Source organism: Haliaeetus albicilla, chromosome 19, assembly GCF_947461875.1.
Source record: "Haliaeetus albicilla chromosome 19, bHalAlb1.1, whole genome shotgun sequence".
Taxonomy (NCBI): domain Eukaryota; kingdom Metazoa; phylum Chordata; class Aves; order Accipitriformes; family Accipitridae; genus Haliaeetus; species Haliaeetus albicilla.
Window position 1 is genome coordinate 14,199,177 of NC_091501.1, and position 20,574 is coordinate 14,219,750.

Here is a 20,574-nt window from a genome sequence, read left to right on the forward strand (position 1 = left end):
GCTTAAGAACAGACTTTAGGGCTGGGTCCTGTACATAGGTAGAAAGCAGGCTGCTGGTGTAGCAGGTGAGTGGGTGGAATGGGATGGTTGCCTGGGAAAGATTATGACCTCTCCTGCCTGCACTGTGATGCTGCGGTGCCCCTGCCAGCGAGGTGTGGATGCCCTGCCACCTTGCACCAGGCTGCTTACACAACAGGAGAGACATCAGTAACCAAAGCTGCTGCTACCAGCCAAGAAAGGAAGCACGCAGGAGACACCATGGTAAGAAAAGGATCAGATTATTTTATGATATAACAAGCAACGAGTTTGGCCTTCTGTTTCCCCCTACTCTGGTCAAGATCTGAGTGAAGGTGAGAAGGTTGAAGTGACTTTTTTTGCTTCATTTTGGGGGCAACAAATGTTGCTCACAGTGTACAAAAAAACTATTGTATTAGCTTCTTCATAAATACATTTAGAGCCTAATATGTACAGCTACATTTGTGTTAATAAATCTATTATAAGGGAAGTCATATGCAGAAAAAGAAGGACAGGGTTGGAACTTATTTCTCCTTTTTGTGTAGAAGCTACTCTGGATGTACTTTGAATACAGTATGTTTAACCCTATATTTAATGGCCTTTTCCTACTAGCTTGTGAGTATTAAGAGCAAAGAAATGCAGACATTTCCCTAGATACTCTGTAAGACTGGATGGGAATCATCTGCCAAAAGATTCATATTCAAATATACCATGTCCAACAAGAGTGTTTTTGAGAGAACCCTTTAAATTCACAGTACTTGGCAGTCTGCCTAGCAATCTACAGAAGGAGACATGCTTCTTTTAGAATATATTATATTTTGTGTTTCAGGTTTCTGTTATTAAACTATGTGCATGACACAGTAATAAACACTTTAGAAACTGGTTATTGACTGAACAGCCATGATTACAGAACTGTATGTATGAGAAGGATTTTTCTGGAGAGTAATTTAGACTAACATGTAAAGAGTACCCAGTCCTCTTGAGTATCAAGTTAACTCTTCACATGTTAAATTGAATTAAAAGTACCCAGAAAATGGCCGAAACAATCAGTGGTTGAAATTAATTAAGGTACTAAAAGCACTTTAATTCTAGTTCCTTTAATTTCTAGAAACCTGTTTTCCACCTGTCCAACACACAGGTGCAACAGAAGATTAAGAGATCAGAAGATACTTAATTCCCTTTGCTTTATCTCTGTATCAATAAGGTGGCATAGCTGTGTCTTGTCCTGGATAACTGGCCTTGGCTCATATTCCTTAGCTGGGATCTACTGTTTATTTTGTGTACCTATACACAGCTTTTCTACCTGTATGGCCTTACGTGCACTTACACGTAGATCCCATGTACTGTACACGCATAGCCACAAATCTCTAGCTGTTGTGATTATTGTTTCTTTCTACACACAGAAAAATATTTTTCTTCCTATTTGTAAATAAGTGTCAGAATATTTTCTGTTAATTCCAGTCTTGTGGAAAATTTTGTAATCATTGGTTGATTTGGGGTTTCAGGTAAGATCAGCTTATAGATTCTTAGGATATTCACTGGTTCTTCTCACTATTCCTTGTCCTCCCTTTCCAGCGCGAGTGCATCTCTGTTCACGTTGGCCAAGCCGGAGTTCAAATTGGCAATGCATGTTGGGAACTCTTCTGTCTGGAGCACGGCATTCAGCCAAATGGTACCTTCATCGACCAACCCAGCAATGATGACTCTTTTGCCACATTCTTCAGAGAGACAAGCTCTAGAAAATATGTGCCCCGGGCTATTATGGTGGACTTGGAACAAACTGTAATAGGTCAGTACAGAACTAATCTTGAAAAATAGAAACGAATTAACTCTTCTGGGTGCCAAAGTTCAGATCACTGAATAGCAGGAAAATGCCCTTACCATTAGGGATGATCCCAACATGCAGGCAAAACATACAGATTTTAAGTTTTTAATACCAGGTATTACTAGAAGCTCTGTTATTCTCAAGGAAAAGGTGAAAACTGGACTGCACTTTGTCATGGGTGCTCTACTAATAATTAATAAAATAAAAAGTTTCCTATTGTTTAAACCTCTACTGGTTATAAGTACAATTTAGCTTTCTGAAAGAGAATCCTTTCTGGTATTCTTTTGTGGTGATATTTTTCCTTTGCTAACTGATAGAAAATGCTTTCTTCACATTCAGATGTAAGAGAGGAGCATGAAGAATCAGACAACTGAAGTGTCCTGACAGATTTTCAGGGGAAACCACTTTTTTACTCTTGCAAATCTCCTCCTTTTTCAGTCATTCCCCTGAAGTTTCTGATGGATCTTCATCTGATCAGTATATAGAGCTGAAATTTTACCACAGCATGGCACAACCCTCATTTGACAAATGAATTCATTTGTGTAACACAGCAACTTACACTTGGAGCAGAGTCCACTTCTTTTTTTTTCCAAACTGAGAACATCTCAGATGATATTCCTCACCTCTGTACTTTGTTTACAACATACAGAACTTCCATCCCATCTTCTGCCAATGTAAAATGCACCATTTGTTTTGCAAACTTTATCAACCTTGGTGAATTATCTCTTCCAAGCTTATGCTTTTTCTCTTTTGTTCAGATGAAGTGCGGACTGGGACCTACCGGCAGCTATTCCATCCAGAACAGCTGATCACTGGAAAGGAAGATGCAGCAAATAATTATGCACGTGGCCACTACTCTGTTGGCAAAGACAAAATTGACATGGCACTAGATCGTATCCGCAAGCTGGTATGCACTATTACATTGGAAGCAAGACCTTAGGAGGGTGGAAGGGGAAATAAGCACCACATACATTTTTTTTTTGATAGCAGCTCTCGTTTTGCTTTTACTGTTGTTATTGGCTCAGAACAGAGAAATGCAGGTCCCAGATATCCCACCTTAGTTTTCATATGAATGAAAGACTGCAGTGGAAAACTTCAAATATTGCTATAGCATTATTACTGTAAGAAAAAAAAAATCAATATCGCTCTATTGATACTCTAGCTTGAGATTTACAGGGGAAAACAGACAATGAGGATTTTCTGGGAAAACTGCTGACTTTTGTGCTGTGCACTGGGTGTGGGTGTTTCTGTCTTTATTTAAGGGTGTAATTTAAAGATATGTTCACTTATTCTTTCACTTTTCCTGTTGTCTTTCAGGCTGATGCCTGTTCTGGGCTGCAAGGATTCCTGATCTTCCACAGCTTTGGTGGGGGGACCGGCTCTGGCTTTACCTCCTTACTGATGGAACGCCTCTCTGTGGATTATGGAAAGAAGTCCAAATTGGAGTTTGCCATCTACCCAGCTCCTCAGGTCTCCACCGCTGTGGTGGAGCCCTACAATTCTATCCTGACCACACACACCACCCTGGAGCACTCAGACTGCGCCTTCATGGTGGATAATGAAGCCATCTACGACATCTGCTGCCAAAACCTGGACATTGAGCGCCCCACTTACACTAACCTCAATCGCCTCATCAGCCAGATTGTCTCCTCCATCACCGCCTCGCTGCGCTTTGACGGTGCCCTCAATGTGGATCTGACGGAGTTCCAGACAAACCTGGTGCCCTACCCGCGCATCCATTTCCCCTTGGTGACCTACGCCCCCATCATCTCCTCTGACAGAGCATATCACGAGCAGCTCTCGGTGGCTGAAATCACCAGCTCCTGCTTTGAGCCCAACAGCCAGATGGTGAAGTGTGACCCAAGTCATGGGAAGTACATGGCCTGCTGCATGCTCTATCGTGGTGACGTAGTTCCCAAAGATGTCAACGTAGCAATTGCTGCCATCAAGAACAACAGATCCCTCCAGTTTGTCGACTGGTGTCCAACAGGCTTCAAGGTGAGTATGGCTGCCATGAACTTCTCTTTAAAGGGCAAGTTCAGTCTAGCAGAAAACTTGTATTTAGTGTTTTAGATCTTGTATATTTTCCACTTGTGGGAAGAAGGAACATACGACAGATGCGTTTGTATAAAATGTACCCTTTCTCCTTTGGACAACCTATTGACAAAGGCTCCTAAATATTTAAATAAATGGAAGCATATACAGTGTTTCTATATTCAGTAACAGGAGAATATCAACCCTGTAGAACTTTAAACTTAAAGAAATTGCATTGTAGAAGAAAGATTAAAGGCTTATATTCTGAAGACACTGAGACACTTGAGAATGTCCTTCATGAGATTTAAAAAAACAAATGAACCAAACAAAAAAAGTGCAAAAGTGATTGCTAATATATTGTTGGAAAGTGAAACATTTCTATGACATCTCTGCAAAGAGAGATTTTTTTCATTGTTTCCAATTTTTCCATGCATACTGACATATTTTTATAAGTTTTTCTTCATTTAGAGTCCAGTTCTGGTTGGTCTCCTCTCCTTTTCCTTTTTTTTTTTTTTTTCTTGAGTGAGGGGAAGGAATTGACTTGTGCACAAAAAGTAGCTTGAATGACACTAGACTTAACACTGGTGTGATTTGGACTTTTCCCTACCTCTTTTCCTCCCCCCACCAATGGTTTTACAATTTTCTCATCTTGTTTATTGTCTAATTTTGTCCCTTTTCTCATAACGCTTTTTATTCCTCCATCTTTTCTATTGTTGTTTGCAGGTTGGGATCAACTATCAGCCTCCTACAGTTACACCAGGAGGAGACCTAGCCCAGGTTGAGCGAGCAGTCTGCATGCTGAGCAACACCACAGCCATTGCAGATGCCTGGGCAAGGCTTGACCACAAGTTTGATCTGATGTACGCCAAGAGAGCTTTTGTGCACTGGTATGTCAGTGAAGGCATGGAGGAAGGGGAATTTGCAGAGGCCCGAGAAGACCTGTCTGCCTTGGAGAAAGACTATGAAGAAGTTGGAACTGACTCATTTGAAGACGAAAATGAGGGAGAGGAATCTTAAAATTCACTGTGCCCTTTCCTGTGCATAAGATTGTCTCTATGTCTATTTTTTTCATGTGGCTGCATTTCTGCTTGTCTTACACATACCAAGTCCATTGCCATCTTAGTAGACTATAAACAGGATGAGTTTTCCACTATGAGATCACAAGACAGTAAATGCAGGATGTATGACCAGATGATCATTCATCACTTTCCCTCACAGGGTGAAAGGCTTCATATTTTTTGCTAATATAGCCTGAAAGGATCTCTGTTGCCTATACTGTCATTTATTCAATACAAAGATTCAGTCATACAGCTGTAATATTATTTGAGGAACCCATGCTTCAAAATGTCCCACATAATTGCTATGGACACTACATAAAGAGAAGTTACCTACAGTGCTCAGTCGAAACATAATGTTTGTAAAGCTGTAAAATGCAGTGAGAACTCTGCTGGTGCCAAGAACATACAGCTTGTCCTTGTGCCCTTGCTTCTACAGAATCCACAGTGTGGGGTTTTGCCAGCTGCCATGAGCAGGGGCACAATTCAGGTAGTCCTAGCTTCAGCAGGAGTTTAGAGCACACTATGCTTGTGCAGTGACTGTGTAACAATCATAATTGGATAGGTCTCGAGGCACAAGTATGCTGACAGTTCTGCTGTAACTGCTAAATGAACAACATCTGTGACAGTTAAGGGCCTTAAAATGACCAGCTTGTGGCATGCAGGACAGAAGCATTACCAGTTCCATCAGACTTACTGAGATCACAATAAATCAGAACCACAACAAAAAATGTGTGTGATAGGTATAGGTGGGATGTCTAAGAACACCAGCTACAACTTCACAGCATAAGTCTTCATAAGGTGTATTTTTGTATATTTCCAATGTTTTAGGATTTTAGAGTATATTGTTAAGGCATGCAGACAGGTGGCCAGCCATGGCCTGAAGTTAAACTGATGGATAACAAGAGAAATTGTTGGATGTTGCGGATAATGGAACAGGAAAAGTGGCTGGCTAATCCTAACCTGTGTCTAAAGTAATAAGGTAATAGCAGCAGAAGGTACTGGGCATTACATATAGTGAAAGGGAGTTTTGGGGCCCCCTGCCTTGAGTGTAAGATATCAACAGAAAGTGAAGGGGGTGTTGGCTTACTGGGAGTACTAACTAAAGCTGAAATTACCAAATAAAGGTGTAAAATTAGCAGAACAGGGCCAGTGGTGAAAAAGTGGTGTGTGTGTGTCTATTTAGAAGCAGGAGGAAGCAGGAGAAAGGTAAAAGAAGGTAAAGAAAATGGTGTCCATTTGGGGGTACCTGTCAAGCAGCCCGGTGTTTGAACAATGCCTGCAGCAAGACCATCAGCCTGTTGTGCTGACCTTGCCATGTGTGTCCAACTTGCTTATGAGCTCATGGTTATGTGGAAGGTTTCCCTTAACACTGATGAAGGGGAGACACCCTGGAGACCAAACATGTACCACTATTATTTTAATGCTGGAGTTACTATTGATCTTTCATAAATTTCTTTTAAAAAAAATCCCTGTTTTCACTGAAACATATACTCCTGGCATACAACTCCAGCAGGGCTACAGAAATGCATTATGTTTTGCTCAAACTGTGGAGGAGCATTGTCCCCTTTCTGGTAAATCTGTTTGTATTAGGATGCTAAAAGGTCATAAAGAAAAGCAGGCACATCCAGAAACATCACTGATGTAGCTGGTCTTTTTATCTGCAAAATGAATGGCTGATCTTTATATTAGAAACTATAGTTCTGAACTTGCTGTATTAGGGGAGATAATTCTGCAAGTCCAGATCTAATTCTATAATATATAGAAAAATTCTGTATATGACAATTCTTACCAAAAAGGAGACAACTCTTTTGAAACTGTATCCCAACATGTACTTGATTTTTCTTTATTTAAAAGTAATGTTAAAAATACATAGCACGGTTCTCTGTTTCAGGGATAATGCCTGAAAGTCAGTATTTTATCAATACAGCAGTTTTATGTGGGTACTGAAATATTAGACTTTGGGACTTCAGAAATACCTGAAATGAGATGCTGTCAATTCTCCCAGTAGGTGGCAACAGAATGACAGAATGTAGTTCTACAGGGGACACAGAAGCATTTATATCTTCATTCGCCTAACATAAGAAGGTATTATAATGTGTGGGAAATGCAAAGACTTTCACACACCAAATTAAAAGTGAAAGAGGTTTTTGTATGATCACCAAAGAACTTCTTAGGAGTGCAATGTTTTGTGAGATGGCACATTAGTGTTCTAAAATAACCCACGATTCTGCCACTACTGGTGAGTCACTTAGGTAACCAATCTGTAGGGAGTGATGTACCTCTGGTAGAGGAGATAGAGAACTTAACTGTCCTTCATTTGCCTGTTGACGTATTTTGATCAGAACTGACAGATCACAAGACTTAGTGGTTCTCTTGGCCTAAGATCTGGTGGACAGTACTCCTAAGCCTGAGATTATTCAAAAATGCTATTTTCAGAGATGTGTCTATTTTTAAATAGAGAAAAAGGGGTTAGGTTTTGTATGGCCACATTAAGGTTTCTTTTTAAAATCCCTCTAAGAGGCTGATTTTGATAGTATCATAAACGATTGCAGATAATAACTCACAACTCCTCTGCTCTGTTGTATTGCTTTGGAGGGCACCTATGGCACAGCGCCCAGTCCATGTGCACATGAGGAGCCCTCTGAGAATGTCCAGACCATCCCAATTGCATGCAGGCTGTGCATCATCCTGAGGACCAGGGGCTATTCACAAGCCTGCCGGCAGTACCAGCAAAACCCCTCTAGCACTCATGCCAAATTCACTTATTTGCACACCTCAGGAGTCCATGGCAGAGCTTTTTTATAATCAGCCCTATTTAGCTCTCATCATCATCTACCAGTGTCACAAGGTAAAAGCTGAAGTGGGCAGGTCTTGACCAGGTCACTGGGCTATCAACTGTCCTCACGCAGGGCATGTCTCAAGCCTGTTCCATGAAGGACAGAGGTGCCCCTACAAGCTCACCATCTGTCCACAGAGGTTGAATGCCAGCATCAAGCAAGATGACTTTCTTTCCAAGAATCCAGGTCCAGGCAATATCTGCCTCATGTCTCTACAGAGTAGAGCCTAGAGGCTGACTCTGGAGTCAACAAAAGTCACCAGTACCTGAAAGCACGGTCTCACACTGTGCTTTCAGGTTACCCTCTAAATCTAGGCTGAGGGTTGTCTGCCCAAGTACTCTATAACACAGCTGGACAGAGCAACATAAGGAAACCTAATGAAAAACAGCATGCCCAAGTGTCCCTCAGAGTTTTTACATCTGTGTCTGGCCTTCACCCCAGACCAGCACATATTTCCAGCACTTGAGTTCACGGGCTATTTCAAGACAGAGCAGGTCAAGCACTGTCTTTGGTCTAAAGCAGATTTGCAAAGGCCTTTTTCTTAGCTAAGCATGTGTGAGAAAGGGAAAAATAGTAACCTGGGTCATCCCCAGGCTCTTCAAGCTCAATCGATTCTAGAGAGAAGGGACATAGCCATTGTACTCCCACCGGCCAGGGACACCGCTCAAGACTGTCACTCCCTGCTCCCTGGAAGTTTTTGACTGGTGAGACTCTGTTCAGTGCGGCAACCCAATGTTGGTGAGTCTGTGGGTCCTGGGATACTTGAGTTTGAGTGGGGTGGAGAGAGGAATGATTAATACTGACTCCCAGAGGTGCTCTCACTGCCTATTTCAGAAGAGAGAAGGGAGGCAATGGAACAGCAGAGAAAACACAGCAATGGACTAAGTTGCAAATAATTTAATAATTCACAGACCTTTTTTAGGTTTTGTAGTTGCTAGATCTGACATGTTGACTCAAAGAGTGCCTAAGGGGATTTGGGTGGTTGACTGCTCAAAGCATTTGCTGTGAGACTTTTTCCTGAGGTGATTCTCTGCACAGAGCTCCACATCTGGTGGAGCTATGAGCATTAACATTTCAGATTGCCGAGACCTCTGGAGCTTGGCTGGAACATTACCAGTTCCATTGGAAGAAGAATGCTAGAACAACCTATTCCTTAGTCTCAAAGCAATGATCTGATGGTTTTCTGGAGAAATGTGGGACTTGGCTTAAACAAAGCAGCAGATAGAAATTATCATGGGAATTCTTCCTCTGCAAAAAACATTTGTGGCTCCAGAAATCTGTGTAGCTTTTCCCAGCCAAAATCAGAAAGTGGTGATTTGCAGGTTTATGTAAAGATCAGCAAAATGAAGACTGTACCAAAGCAAATATGAGTTTATAAAAAACAGTTTGAACTACTTGACACTGTTAAAATGTAGGCATTAGTTAGAGAAGATACTTACTTATATGGTGGTTGCCAACAAGGGCAGAGCAATCTATTAATATCATCATGTCAAAGTAGACTAATCTAAACTTTAGGAATTGTGTATTTAAATTTCTACTGATTAAACATCATAATAAACAGTGTGTTTATAAAGTCAGGGGGTACATAATACTCAGATTCAAGCAAGTAAGTGTGCCTTCCTCTTTGTTACCTAGGAGTTGCAAACACGAGGATTTCTCCACTGAGAGAAGCTGTTGCCTTCCAATGCTGAGCTGGTGCAGAAGGAGCAAACAATAAAGTGGTGGAGGCAACTGCCCTAATTTGGTGTGAGAACATTTGTGTGATGCCTCCAGCTATGTCTTGCAATAAGCACTGCAATAAGAATCAAATTTCTTTCTGTGTTTGGACAGACGACTTAGAGTCTGTACTGAATGCCGTCCCATATTGCTGACAGCCCAGATGACTGTACACTGAAAGAGAAGCAATAGAAGTAAGTTGAAACATTAATGGAGAGGCAGCTGGAGTAAGGACAGAAAGAAGTCAGGCTAGCATTTAAGAGCACTGGTAGAGCACACTCAGAATGGTAATTATATTTATGTTCTGGTTCTCCATTTTTGTTTTTTTCTTCTATCTTTCTCTTTTCCATTCATTTGCTCTCTTATGCCTTTTCTTGGTCTTCTGTATTGGAATTTAGGAGTGATTTTTGTCTACACATGTACATACTGGCAGAACAGGGAACTGAGATGGTGTATGTCTTGTAGGTGATATGTATGTATAATGCCCAGGTATGAGGAAGTACAGTCTACAGCGTGTTACATGGCCACCCTCAGATTTAATAAGCACGCCAAACCAGGTGGGACTAAATTTGAAATCTGGGCTATACCTGACCCCTGCCTGTCCGGATGAATTTGCATACTCGGGGTGGCGGGGAGGGCAGGAGGCAGTGATGCAGCAGGCAGAACTGTGGAGTCAGTGACCTATTCCCTGCCGCACTGTGACACTGAAGCGCAGCAGCAGGTGCCGGGTGCCGGGCCCAGGCTGCCTCCCACCCTGCAGCCCAGAGCCCGGCTCCTGCAAAGACCTGCCACCCCTGATCCGAAAGGGAAGGAAACACCACTGGAGACACTATGGTAAGGGGGATGTGGGAACACCAGTCATGCGGGGACCGGGAGGACCATAGGTGAGGGGGTGAGGGAAGGCGCGGGGATCTGCCGTTGTTATCGGTGGTTTGTGCCACAAAACCCTGATCTCGCGCACTGATTACCACGTACGAGGATGGGAAAGGAGTGTCAGGGAATCTCACTGGAGCTCTAAGGCATGGTGAACCAAAGTTTTCTTCAGAGAGTCTCTAATTAGTGGAATTATAAGATAAATTAGATCTGGAGTCTTAGCTTTTTAGTACTTTCTGTTGTGATATTTTCTCAACACAGGTTCATTTTCATATTAGATAATTTTTTTTAGAAATAAAACAAAAAAGTTACTTACCATCGTGCCTGTTTTAAATTAATTTAGCCCCAGTGGCTGTACTATTCCTAGCTATACGTGTATACCTGTGTGTTTCTGGAGTGCATGAATGTTTTTATATGTGTATGCGTTTAAGTAAGTAAAAAAAGGCCCTTCATTTTTAACATTTAGGGGCTCATTATAAATTTGTAGAAATCTCTGAAAACCTCCTAGAATGTGGAAAATCCATTTCACCTTGTACCCCAATTTCTGTGTAGCACTGAGTCTTATTTTGGTGCAGAGAGCTATGATGTTATTTTCTGCCAGTACAGCTACAGGTCCAAAATGAGAGCGCTCATTTCCCAGGCAAGATACACACTGCCACAGGCTCCCCATGCCTTAAGGCAGACCTAGGGTAGTGAGTATGTTTTGGGAATAGCTGGAAGACTAAAGTCTGCCTTTGTACAGTAAATACTTAAGCCAGGTAGTATTCTGTTTTTTAATAGAGTCAAAGCTGTCCCAGGTTTAGTCTCACAAAGGACCTGGCCCTTTCTACTGTTTCTTGGTAAGTAAAAAATCAGGTCCACAATTTCTAAGACAGGTCCTGGTACATTAGTGATGGGATGTGAAACATGAGTTTGGAGTAGGCTCCAAATTTAAATATCATGTAGAGATCAGTTTACTCTGCCTGTGACTCTGAAGAAGGCCCACTCTCTTCCCTACTAAAAGTCTGATATCTATTTTAAAGCTGTTTACTATGCAAAATTAGAAACTTCTTTGTTACTGTCTTCGCTCCTTGTCAGAACATTTCCAAATTACTGCTGGGGTAGAAGATGGGAGTTGAAGGCAGGAGCACGGCAAGAGGCCTGGCTCAAAAGACAGGGTTGAGATACTGCTTCAAACGAGCACAGCTGAAAGCTCAGTCTGAAAGGAAAGGAACTGGTTCTGCAGTTTTCAGCTGTAGTCCTATACTAAGCTTTACAATATTAACTTTCTAAGGCAACATTCACTTGTTCCATGTGTGAAAAAACAGACCAATTCCTCTACTGATCTGAGGAACAGAGCAAAGCAGCTTTTTAGGTTTCAAGTATTGCTTGACTTGTAACTGTAGTTTTGCTGTAAAAGATAATCTTTTAAAAAGTCACCTGGCCTCACTGTCATGTTTAAAAGGAAAAAAACTTTTTTTTTTCTTGCTGCCAGCCTCAGATTCACATTGGGATTTAAAAGAAAAGCAGGAGCCTTTCCTGTGCAAAATCAGCATTAATTGAATCTCTAAGCCCAAATACGCCTTCCGTGTCTCCTGAGTAATCCTCCAGATTGCAACTCCACTGCAACATACCAACCTATGAAGCCTCATCGTCACTCAAATAACTCAGATACTTTTGCACAACTCAGTTGAGAAAAACAGGGTTGTGCAAATACACTTGAGAGCATGTTACACACTGCTGCATATGCATTTGCAGAGTCAGCAACTTACAGATGAGTACTGAATAGAAATAATATATTTCATTGAATGAAATATTTAAATTGATTTTCCATATTCATTTGAACTTCTGAGGATTACTAACTGGGGCAGTGGCGACTTCTGAAATTCCAGTTGCTTCTGAAAAAATATCTTTAGTTATGTTTCTAAAACATAAATATATGTCAAATTGTGAAGAAAACACTGCTCCAGATATGATGCTGGTCACACATTCTGCTTGAGGATTCAGTTTTTGGGGAAGATGCATTTCAGTTTCAAGTCACAGGATGAGTTTGCAGGGTAAGCAGTTACAGAATCAAAAAAAAAAAAAAAAGTTAACTGGCCAAATCTAATATTAAGTAATTTGTTATCTCTAAATGCGATATTACAAAATACAAAAGAGAGAGGACCATTCTCTCACCTTGAAGCAAGGCCTACTTCATATTTAGACATCTGAATTCTCGTTCCCTCTCCAAAGCTAGGCAGTGGTCAGCGAGCTGCTCACTGGAAACCATTCTTGACAATGAGTTGTATTCTGGATAGTGCCCAAGCATTGTCTGGAAAGTATGAACTGGCATAAGTCAAAACTGTGCCAGAGAGTGTGCTAATTATCAATCAGCACAGGCGATCACAGGTCAGTGTTCAGTACTATGACCCGACCCTTTCTTACTCCCTAGTATAGACAGGGCCATTGAGATCACAAAGATGGAACTCAGAAGGCTTTAATTACATTGCTCTAAGGCAGAAACTGAAACAGAAAAACTCCATGTGTCTGAAACCACTCTCTCCTTAAAAAACTGCCTTTCACTACACTTGGTGTCGTAATCATCTGGACTAACTCAGAAGCATCTGGTTTATAATTCTGTTTCTGAACTTATGAAATCCAGCACCAGGTCCTTCATACTCATGTACTCTTAAGTGTAAAGGATTTTGGAGCAATTGGCACCTGTCTATTTTAGCCTGGTGTTACATACATTGTTTTCTTTTCATTAAAGTTCCTGGCTAACACAGAAACTATGCTCAAAATTATGCAAATAAACATGCTATACTGCACTGCCTGAATAAGCAATGGACCTGCAATGTAAAATTAATAGCTGCTCAGGAGCTTGAAGGAACATTTATTACAACTGAGAGAATCTGAAATAATTTCCTGAGGTGAATATTACTTAAAGCAGTTCTTCCAAGTTTCCACTCTAGCCTGCTATCAGAGGGTAAAAGGATCAAAAGACATCACCTGTCTTGGGTTACATGAGGTTGAAGGATACCACATGGCTGTGTCAGGTTCCAGCCAGGAGTAAAAATAAACTAAACTGTGATGTGCTCCTCAGCAGGACCAATCCGTAAGAGGAAAGGTGGGGTTTGTGTCACTGAAATATTTTTTTTTCCCTGCCTGTTTTCATGTATCCATATATTACAGCACACAGATCTCAATTTTTTAAAGAACTGTCCCAGTATCTGGTGTGTATATAATGTACAGTCTCATTGCAGTCATGGGGTTGAACAACCAAATGAAACGCTGACAGCAACAAGTCACCATTGTTTTTGGAAAAGCAATACAATGGGAAAAAGTAACCACTAGGAATAAGGAGGCCTGATGTGCACTGTTTTTTTCTGACCCTGTCTTTGCTCTCTCCCCTTAGCGTGAGTGCATCTCTATCCATGTTGGCCAGGCTGGAGTTCAGATAGGAAATGCATGCTGGGAACTCTTCTGCCTGGAGCACGGCATTCAGCCAGACGGCACCTTCAAGGATCTGCATGATCAGCTCAACTATGATGACTCTTTTACTACATTTTTCAACGAAACAGTCACTGGGAAACACGTGCCACGGGCTGTAATGGTGGACTTGGAACCAACTGTAGTAGGTCAGTATAGAAATAAATGTGGAAAATGGAGAGGAGCTTACTCTTCCTAATATCACCATGGTGTGCCACCAGTCTCCACTGGTACAACGCAGCACACCCTTTGTATCTTGGTCTATAACTAGACAGCATGAAATTAATTTTCTTTTGACACAGAATGCCAGATTCTGTCATAGGTGTTATAAACATAGGAACGGCAGGATCCCCAGCAGTTTAATAGCTAGTACACATGGCTTGTATGACTTCTCTTTGCACAAACATTTAACTTTTGGTTTTGTTTATCATGACTTTTTTGTCATTTGAATTCTGCTTTTCTCCAGTTTGGATTCAAAGTGGGAGCCTGACAGTTTCCCTCTGGGAATAGAAGGATTTCTAAAAATTGGGGCACCTGGGGGAACCTGATTTTCTTCAGACTTTTTCTCTGGTGACTTGTCCTCTTGTGGGTACAGACAACCGAAAAGTTCCTGAGAAGATAACAACTTCTGTGGTTGGATACAAGTCACACCATAAATCAGCAGAATGCAACAACGAAAAAATTCTTAGGAGACAGTTCCCTTCTCCATCAGCATCTGTTTTTAGGGGTCATGACCTCCCATGACTGAAAGCTTGCATCAGTGCCAACAACAACCAGAACTTGTTGGCACTGGAGCACAGACATGCAGCTTTTTACAATTTCTCTTTCTTGTTCAGATGAAGTGCGGGCTGGTACCTTCCGTGAACTTTTTCATCCAGAACAGCTGATCACCGGAAAGGAAGACGCAGCTAACAACTATGCCCGTGGCCACTACACCATTGGCAAAGAAAGCATTGATATGGTGCTTGATCGTGTCCGTAAGCTGGTAAGTCCCAGTAGTTGTGAAAGAGCAGTTTGCATTCTGCAGAAGAAAGAAGTGCAGAACAGGTAGCTTGTAACTACAAATGATACCAATGGTTCAGAAAAGAGATTACAGGACATACAGAGACATCATTACTAGTCCAAGAGAGAGAAGCCCAGTAGTTCATTTCCCAGCTGTGTACCTCCAGATATTCTTAAAAAGTGGTTCTGAATATGTAATTTTTAATTATTAGCACAGCCCTAGAGCACCAATACTGATACAGAAGGATGGATTAGACAGTTCTACACTGCTGGTTTCAGCTAGAATAACTAAAAGATGTATGACGTTCAGAAAGAGAAGCTCCACAGATAAGAGCCTGATTTTTATGCCATAAATTGAGCCAGTGAGGAAAGCAAAGGACAGGATTATCACCAGCCCTTTCTAGAGAAAACCCAACATGAAATATATGCTATATATTTCTGATGATTGCTCTCTCCTTCAGCTCAGAATAAGCTCATGTAGTAGATGAAGTCTTTTTATTCTTCAGCCCCTATTCTTTCTCTTTTGCTTTCTAGACTGATGCCTGTTCTGGGCTGCAAGGATTCCTGATCTTCCACAGCTTTGGTGGGGGGACCGGCTCTGGCTTTACCTCCTTACTGATGGAACGCCTCTCTGTGGATTATGGAAAGAAGTCCAAATTGGAGTTTGCCATCTACCCAGCTCCTCAGGTCTCCACCGCTGTGGTGGAGCCCTACAATTCTATCCTGACCACACACACCACCCTGGAGCACTCGGACTGCGCCTTCATGGTGGATAATGAAGCCATCTACGACATCTGCCGCCGAAACCTGGACATTGAGCGCCCCACTTACACTAACCTCAATCGCCTCATCAGCCAGATTGTCTCCTCCATCACCGCCTCGCTGCGCTTTGACGGTGCCCTCAACGTGGATCTGACGGAGTTCCAGACAAACCTGGTGCCCTACCCGCGCATCCATTTCCCCTTGGTGACCTACGCCCCCATCATCTCCTCTGACAGAGCATATCACGAGCAGCTCTCGGTGGCTGAAATCACCAGCTCCTGCTTTGAGCCCAACAACCAGATGGTGAAGTGTGACCCAAGACATGGGAAGTACATGGCCTGCTGCATGCTCTATCGTGGTGACGTAGTTCCCAAAGATGTCAATGTAGCAATTGCTGCCATCAAGACCAAGAGAACTATCCAGTTTGTCGACTGGTGTCCAACAGGCTTCAAGGTGAGTATGGCTGCCATGAACTTCTCTTTAAAGGGCAAGTTCAGTCTAGCAGAAAACTTGTATTTAGTGTTTTAGATCTTGTATATTTTCCACTTGTGAGAAGAAGGAACATACGACAGATGCGTTTGTATAAAATGTGCCCTTTCTCCTTTGGACAACCCATTGACAAAGGCTCCTAAATATTTACGCAAGTGGAAATCTGAAGGGTATATGAGTTAAAATTTAAAGAGGTATTCATTTCAGACCTGAATTTTGGAAAAGCCAGTGAGTGTTCCCTCTGAAGCAACATCTAAAATTAAGGAAATACCAAAAATGATACAAGCAATAAAGGAAATGCTGATATTAGGGAATCTGTCGGTTAACCCTCTCATACAGAAGTATTATACAGCCTCTTCCCACTGGCTACATAGCAGTGTTGGGAAACATCATATCAGCAATAATACAGACATTAGCAGTGGAAAAACTTTTGTCATACAAATAGCTGGTTTAAGAGTGAAAACTTTTAACTGGGAAGCAACTTTCTGTATTAGTTTCTATAGAGTATCTTGGTGAAAGTGTATGTTCAGTGTTCAATAGCTGTTAAGAAATCTACAAAGTTGCCAGTGTACATTAAAGAGAAGACTAATATAGACATTAAAATGACCATGTATCATACTGTTTATGACATTATTTTTTATGGCATTTGCCATCTGGTAGTTCTTATAGTGGCACCACTCTACCCCAGCATCTGTAACTTTACTCACATTTTTTCAGCTCTGACTGCTTTCTGTTCTTGCCTTTTTACAACCTTCTCTCATATTCCTGTTTCCAGGTTGGCATCAACTATCAGCCTCCTACAGTAGTTCCTGGTGGAGACCTAGCCCAAGTTCAGCGAGCGGTCTGCATGCTGAGCAACACCACAGCCATTGCAGAGGCTTGGGCAAGGCTTGACCACAAGTTTGATCTGATGTATGCCAAGAGAGCTTTTGTGCACTGGTATGTGGGCGAAGGCATGGAGGAGGGAGAATTTGCAGAGGCACGAGAGGACCTGGCTGCCCTGGAGAAAGACTATGAAGAAGTGGGAACTGACTCATTTGAAGAAGAAAATGATGGGGAGTAATTTTAAAATACACTTTGTTCTTAGTAAGCACAGAATTGTCTCTGTATCACTGTATTGCATGTGTCTGCCATTAGATCACCTTTTTTGTATGTAATTACAGAAAATTAGGAGGGGTCATATAGAGACATCTTGTCATGGTTTAACCCCAGGTGGCAACTAAACACCACACAGCCCCTCACTCACCTCCTTCACAGTGGGATGGGGGAGAGAATCAGAAGGGTTAAGTAAGAAAACTTATGGGCTGAGATAAAGACGGTTTAATAGGTAAAGCAAAAGCTGCACACACAAGCAAAGCAAAACAAGGAATTCATTCCCCACTTCCCATTGGCAGGCAGGTGTTCAGCCATCTCCAGCAAAGCAGGGCTCCATCACGCCTAACAGTGACTTGGGAAGACAAACGCCATCACTCTGAACATCCCCCCCTTCCTTCTTCTTCCCCCAGCTTTATATGCTGAGCATGATGTCCTATGGTCTGGAATATCCCTTGGGTCAGTTGGGGTCAGCTGTCCCAGCTGTGTCCCCTCCCAACTCCTTGTGCCCCCCCAGCCTCCTCGCTGGTGGGGTGGGGTGAGGAGCAGAAAACGCCTTGGCTCTGTGTAAGCACTGCTCAGCAGTAATGAAAACATCCCTGTGTTATCAACACTGTTTTCAGCACAAATCCAAAACATAGCCCCATACTAGCTTCTGTGAAGAAAATTAACTCTATCCCAGCCAACCCAGCACCTTTATGCATTCTAAAACACTGGGTGTCGTGTTCCTAACTTCCTGGAAGCTTTTTAAATCTCATCCTGATCATCAATGTTATGGTTTATTTCATTTGCAAGGACACTTAGGAATCAGGATCCCTGCTCTCACAGTAGTCAATGCACTCTTTGGGATGGTTTGGAGATTACTTTAGAAGTGCTGTGGCATTTATCAGGAGCTAGCAGCTCTTGTCAAAGTGACACTACACCACAATGCCCAGCAGGCAGTGTATTTGGAGACCTAAACACTGAATCTTTCAGTTTTAGCCATCCCTTCATCCGAGCACACTTTCTGGGCTCAAACTTCTGCCTGTTACCTGTTTTGGAAGTGGGGTGTCACAACTGACTTCCACAGGTGAAGCTTAAAATATTCTTAAATAAGACATATGCTCCTCTTAATGGAGCATCCAGGCTCTCACAGGTGTCATTACCAAACACCACTTCAGCTGCACATGCTTCACTAGCTTCCACAGACCTAGTTCCTGTTTAATCTCCAGTGTCGGTTTGCACTTTGCTCAGGTGGTTTAACTGCCTCTAGGCAACTTATGGCTTAGCAGTTTTTCTCTCTCTCTTCCTCCCTTCTATCAGGCAGATGCCACACAAGCTAGCAATAGAAAGGGAACATCACTAAATTTAAACAATTGGCAAGAGGCTCTGCCAGAGTCACAGCAAAGATGCTGAGTCATTTGCACCCTTCTGATAACAAGCCCCTGCAGATATTCATACCCATCCATGTGACAATTCAGGAAGATTTTCACTGCCACTGCTGCCTTGGCTGAAGAGCTCTGAGCGCCAGGCAGCTGTGCTGCCTCCAACAGAGCCAGGTTGTATCGGCAGGTTCTCCATAACCTGCCCAGAGGCTATGCAACTGGAATGTCTTCTGTGGGGACTGAAACAATGACAGCTCTGATGGGCTTCAGACAACCCTTCTGAAAGCCTCCTACGTGCTGCCTCCTTCCCATGGTTCAGTGAAGCAGAGTGAGGGATGCACAGGGGTACCTGACACAGGGCTGGGAGCACATGCTGTCCTCACCTGTGCTAACAGAAGAACTGTGGACAGTTTAGCCTCTCTCCACAATAAATCCATGTTAGCATAACCCTTCCCCCAGAAGGCACACCCAAAGTGATCTGTGTTACGTGACAAAGGGGAGGCAGTGCACATCCCTTATCATCATCAGAATTGCATTCACCCTGTTTTGAAGACATGAAGTCTTCTAGCCGCTCCCCCAAAGGGCTGGCTCTGTAGTTCAAGGTGTAACAGGAACAAACAGTATGTTAATGGTAAGAACACTTACGTCACTTAATGCGTTCTAGAACATCTTTGCTGCAGAAATATTATAAAGGACTTCCACATTCAACTCCTAAATTCCTTCTGTAACCACTAAATGCCTGTATAATACAGGAAGGAGCCTGCAAGTCAAGGGCTATGTTAAGCTGTAGTTTTCCTCCCCACACCTGTTTTTTCTGTAACATTCCTTGAATTTAGTAACTTAGTGAGACAACAGCTGAAGGCTTCTGCACAGCACATGCGAATGCAGTTTGTCAGCAGCTCATAGAATGGGCTTTTCTGAGGGGCAAAGGGGTGCCCCAAAGACATCAGTGAGCTTCTAGGGAGCAAAGAAAGGGAGATGGAAGCCATCAGGAGCTCTGCACAGACCATGGAAGGGGGCAATGCCTTTCCCCTCACTAAGCCCTCATGTCCTGCTAAACCAATCCTACAGGCAAAGAGAGGAAGGGTTTAGGGTTTGAATTTGTCCCTGGGGACCCTCTGGCGGCAGCTGCAAGGAAAGGACGTGGTGTCTCTGACCCAGGTGGAGTTCCTCCATAAAGGGTAGGCAGGTGTGCCCTGCCAAATCACACAGCGGACTACTCCCTTCTGGGGACCCAGAGACTCAATCTATTTCACATGCATAGCAGGACTCCCTACGTCATCCACACCGTTTCCCCAGTCAGCAGAGCTCTGCGAAGCAGCATCACTCACCTTTAACCCTCCCACCTCCTCAAGTGGAGCAAAGCTGGGCCAGTAGCCATCCTCTGAGAAGCGAAGCTCCTTTACGGGGTGCTGTGCCTCTCTGTTCCTCCTGCAGGTGCCCAGGAACAAGATGAAGGGGAAAGCCTGGAAACCCGACACATGCACTGGAGAAGCGGCCACCCAAGCACTTCCGCTTGTTGGGACAGAGGTGACTCATTGGGGCCTGAAATCTCACAGTTTGGGTTGGTGCTGCAATATTCGTTTACTGGCGTGCAGCCACTCATATATTCTGCTGCACGCTGCAGCCCACCATCAGACAGGAAACTGCCAACCCTTTCAATTTGCCGCATGGATTATGTTTCTAAGCCAGTTGCTTATTTGGGCTTATTTTAAATGAGCTGTTTCTTGCTTCTGGATAGGCTACTGTAGGTCTTGACAAGAGTTCGGCTTTCCTGTTGCTTTTGTGGCTAAACCCAACAAACGCCAGGCCGAAGACACGTCTCCTTTTGAGAGGTAACGAGCAACGACGCGAAGCCCGGGCAGAACGAACCCCCCGAGATACTGCCTCCGCCACAGAAGAGGCGCGTTTTCCTGCAGAGTTCAATTTCTCACCCCTCCCTTTAAAGCCCACTCTTGGGTCTGCCCAGAAGCAACCGGTCTGAACCAGGCCGAGGCGGCAGAGCGGGGCAGGGAGGCGGCAGAGGAGCAGGGCCGCCGCCTCCCCGCAGGCACCGG

General features: G+C 43.1%; 3 protein-coding genes across 4 annotated transcripts in view; 2 read left to right on the plus strand and 1 right to left on the minus strand.

Moving 5' to 3' along the window:
* The window catches only part of LOC104325370 (aldo-keto reductase family 1 member B1-like), a 236,250-nt gene that overhangs the window by 147,195 nt on the left and 68,481 nt on the right, over positions 1 to 20,574 (minus strand). The window lies entirely within an intron of this gene.
* LOC104321790 (tubulin alpha-2 chain) lies at positions 64 to 5,250 on the plus strand. Its single transcript, XM_009924695.2, has 5 exons — positions 64 to 261; positions 1,591 to 1,804; positions 2,599 to 2,747; positions 3,158 to 3,838; positions 4,598 to 5,250. Exons 1-5 carry the CDS (start codon positions 79 to 81, stop codon positions 4,889 to 4,891), a joined length of 1,521 nt encoding a protein of 506 aa, XP_009922997.2. The 5' UTR covers positions 64 to 78; the 3' UTR covers positions 4,892 to 5,250.
* On the plus strand, positions 9,623 to 17,144 carry LOC104316773 (tubulin alpha-8 chain). 2 transcript variants are annotated; one of them, XM_069807740.1, is made up of 5 exons: positions 9,623 to 9,772; positions 13,735 to 13,957; positions 14,645 to 14,793; positions 15,345 to 16,025; positions 16,837 to 17,144. In XM_069807740.1, the coding sequence occupies exons 1-5, from the start codon at positions 9,770 to 9,772 to the stop codon at positions 17,122 to 17,124; spliced, it is 1,344 nt and encodes a 447-aa protein (XP_069663841.1). In that variant the 5' UTR covers positions 9,623 to 9,769; the 3' UTR covers positions 17,125 to 17,144. The 2 variants fall into 2 exon arrangements, with proteins under 2 accessions (XP_069663841.1, XP_069663840.1); XM_069807739.1 differs by lacking the exon at positions 9,623 to 9,772 and adding an exon at positions 10,160 to 10,319.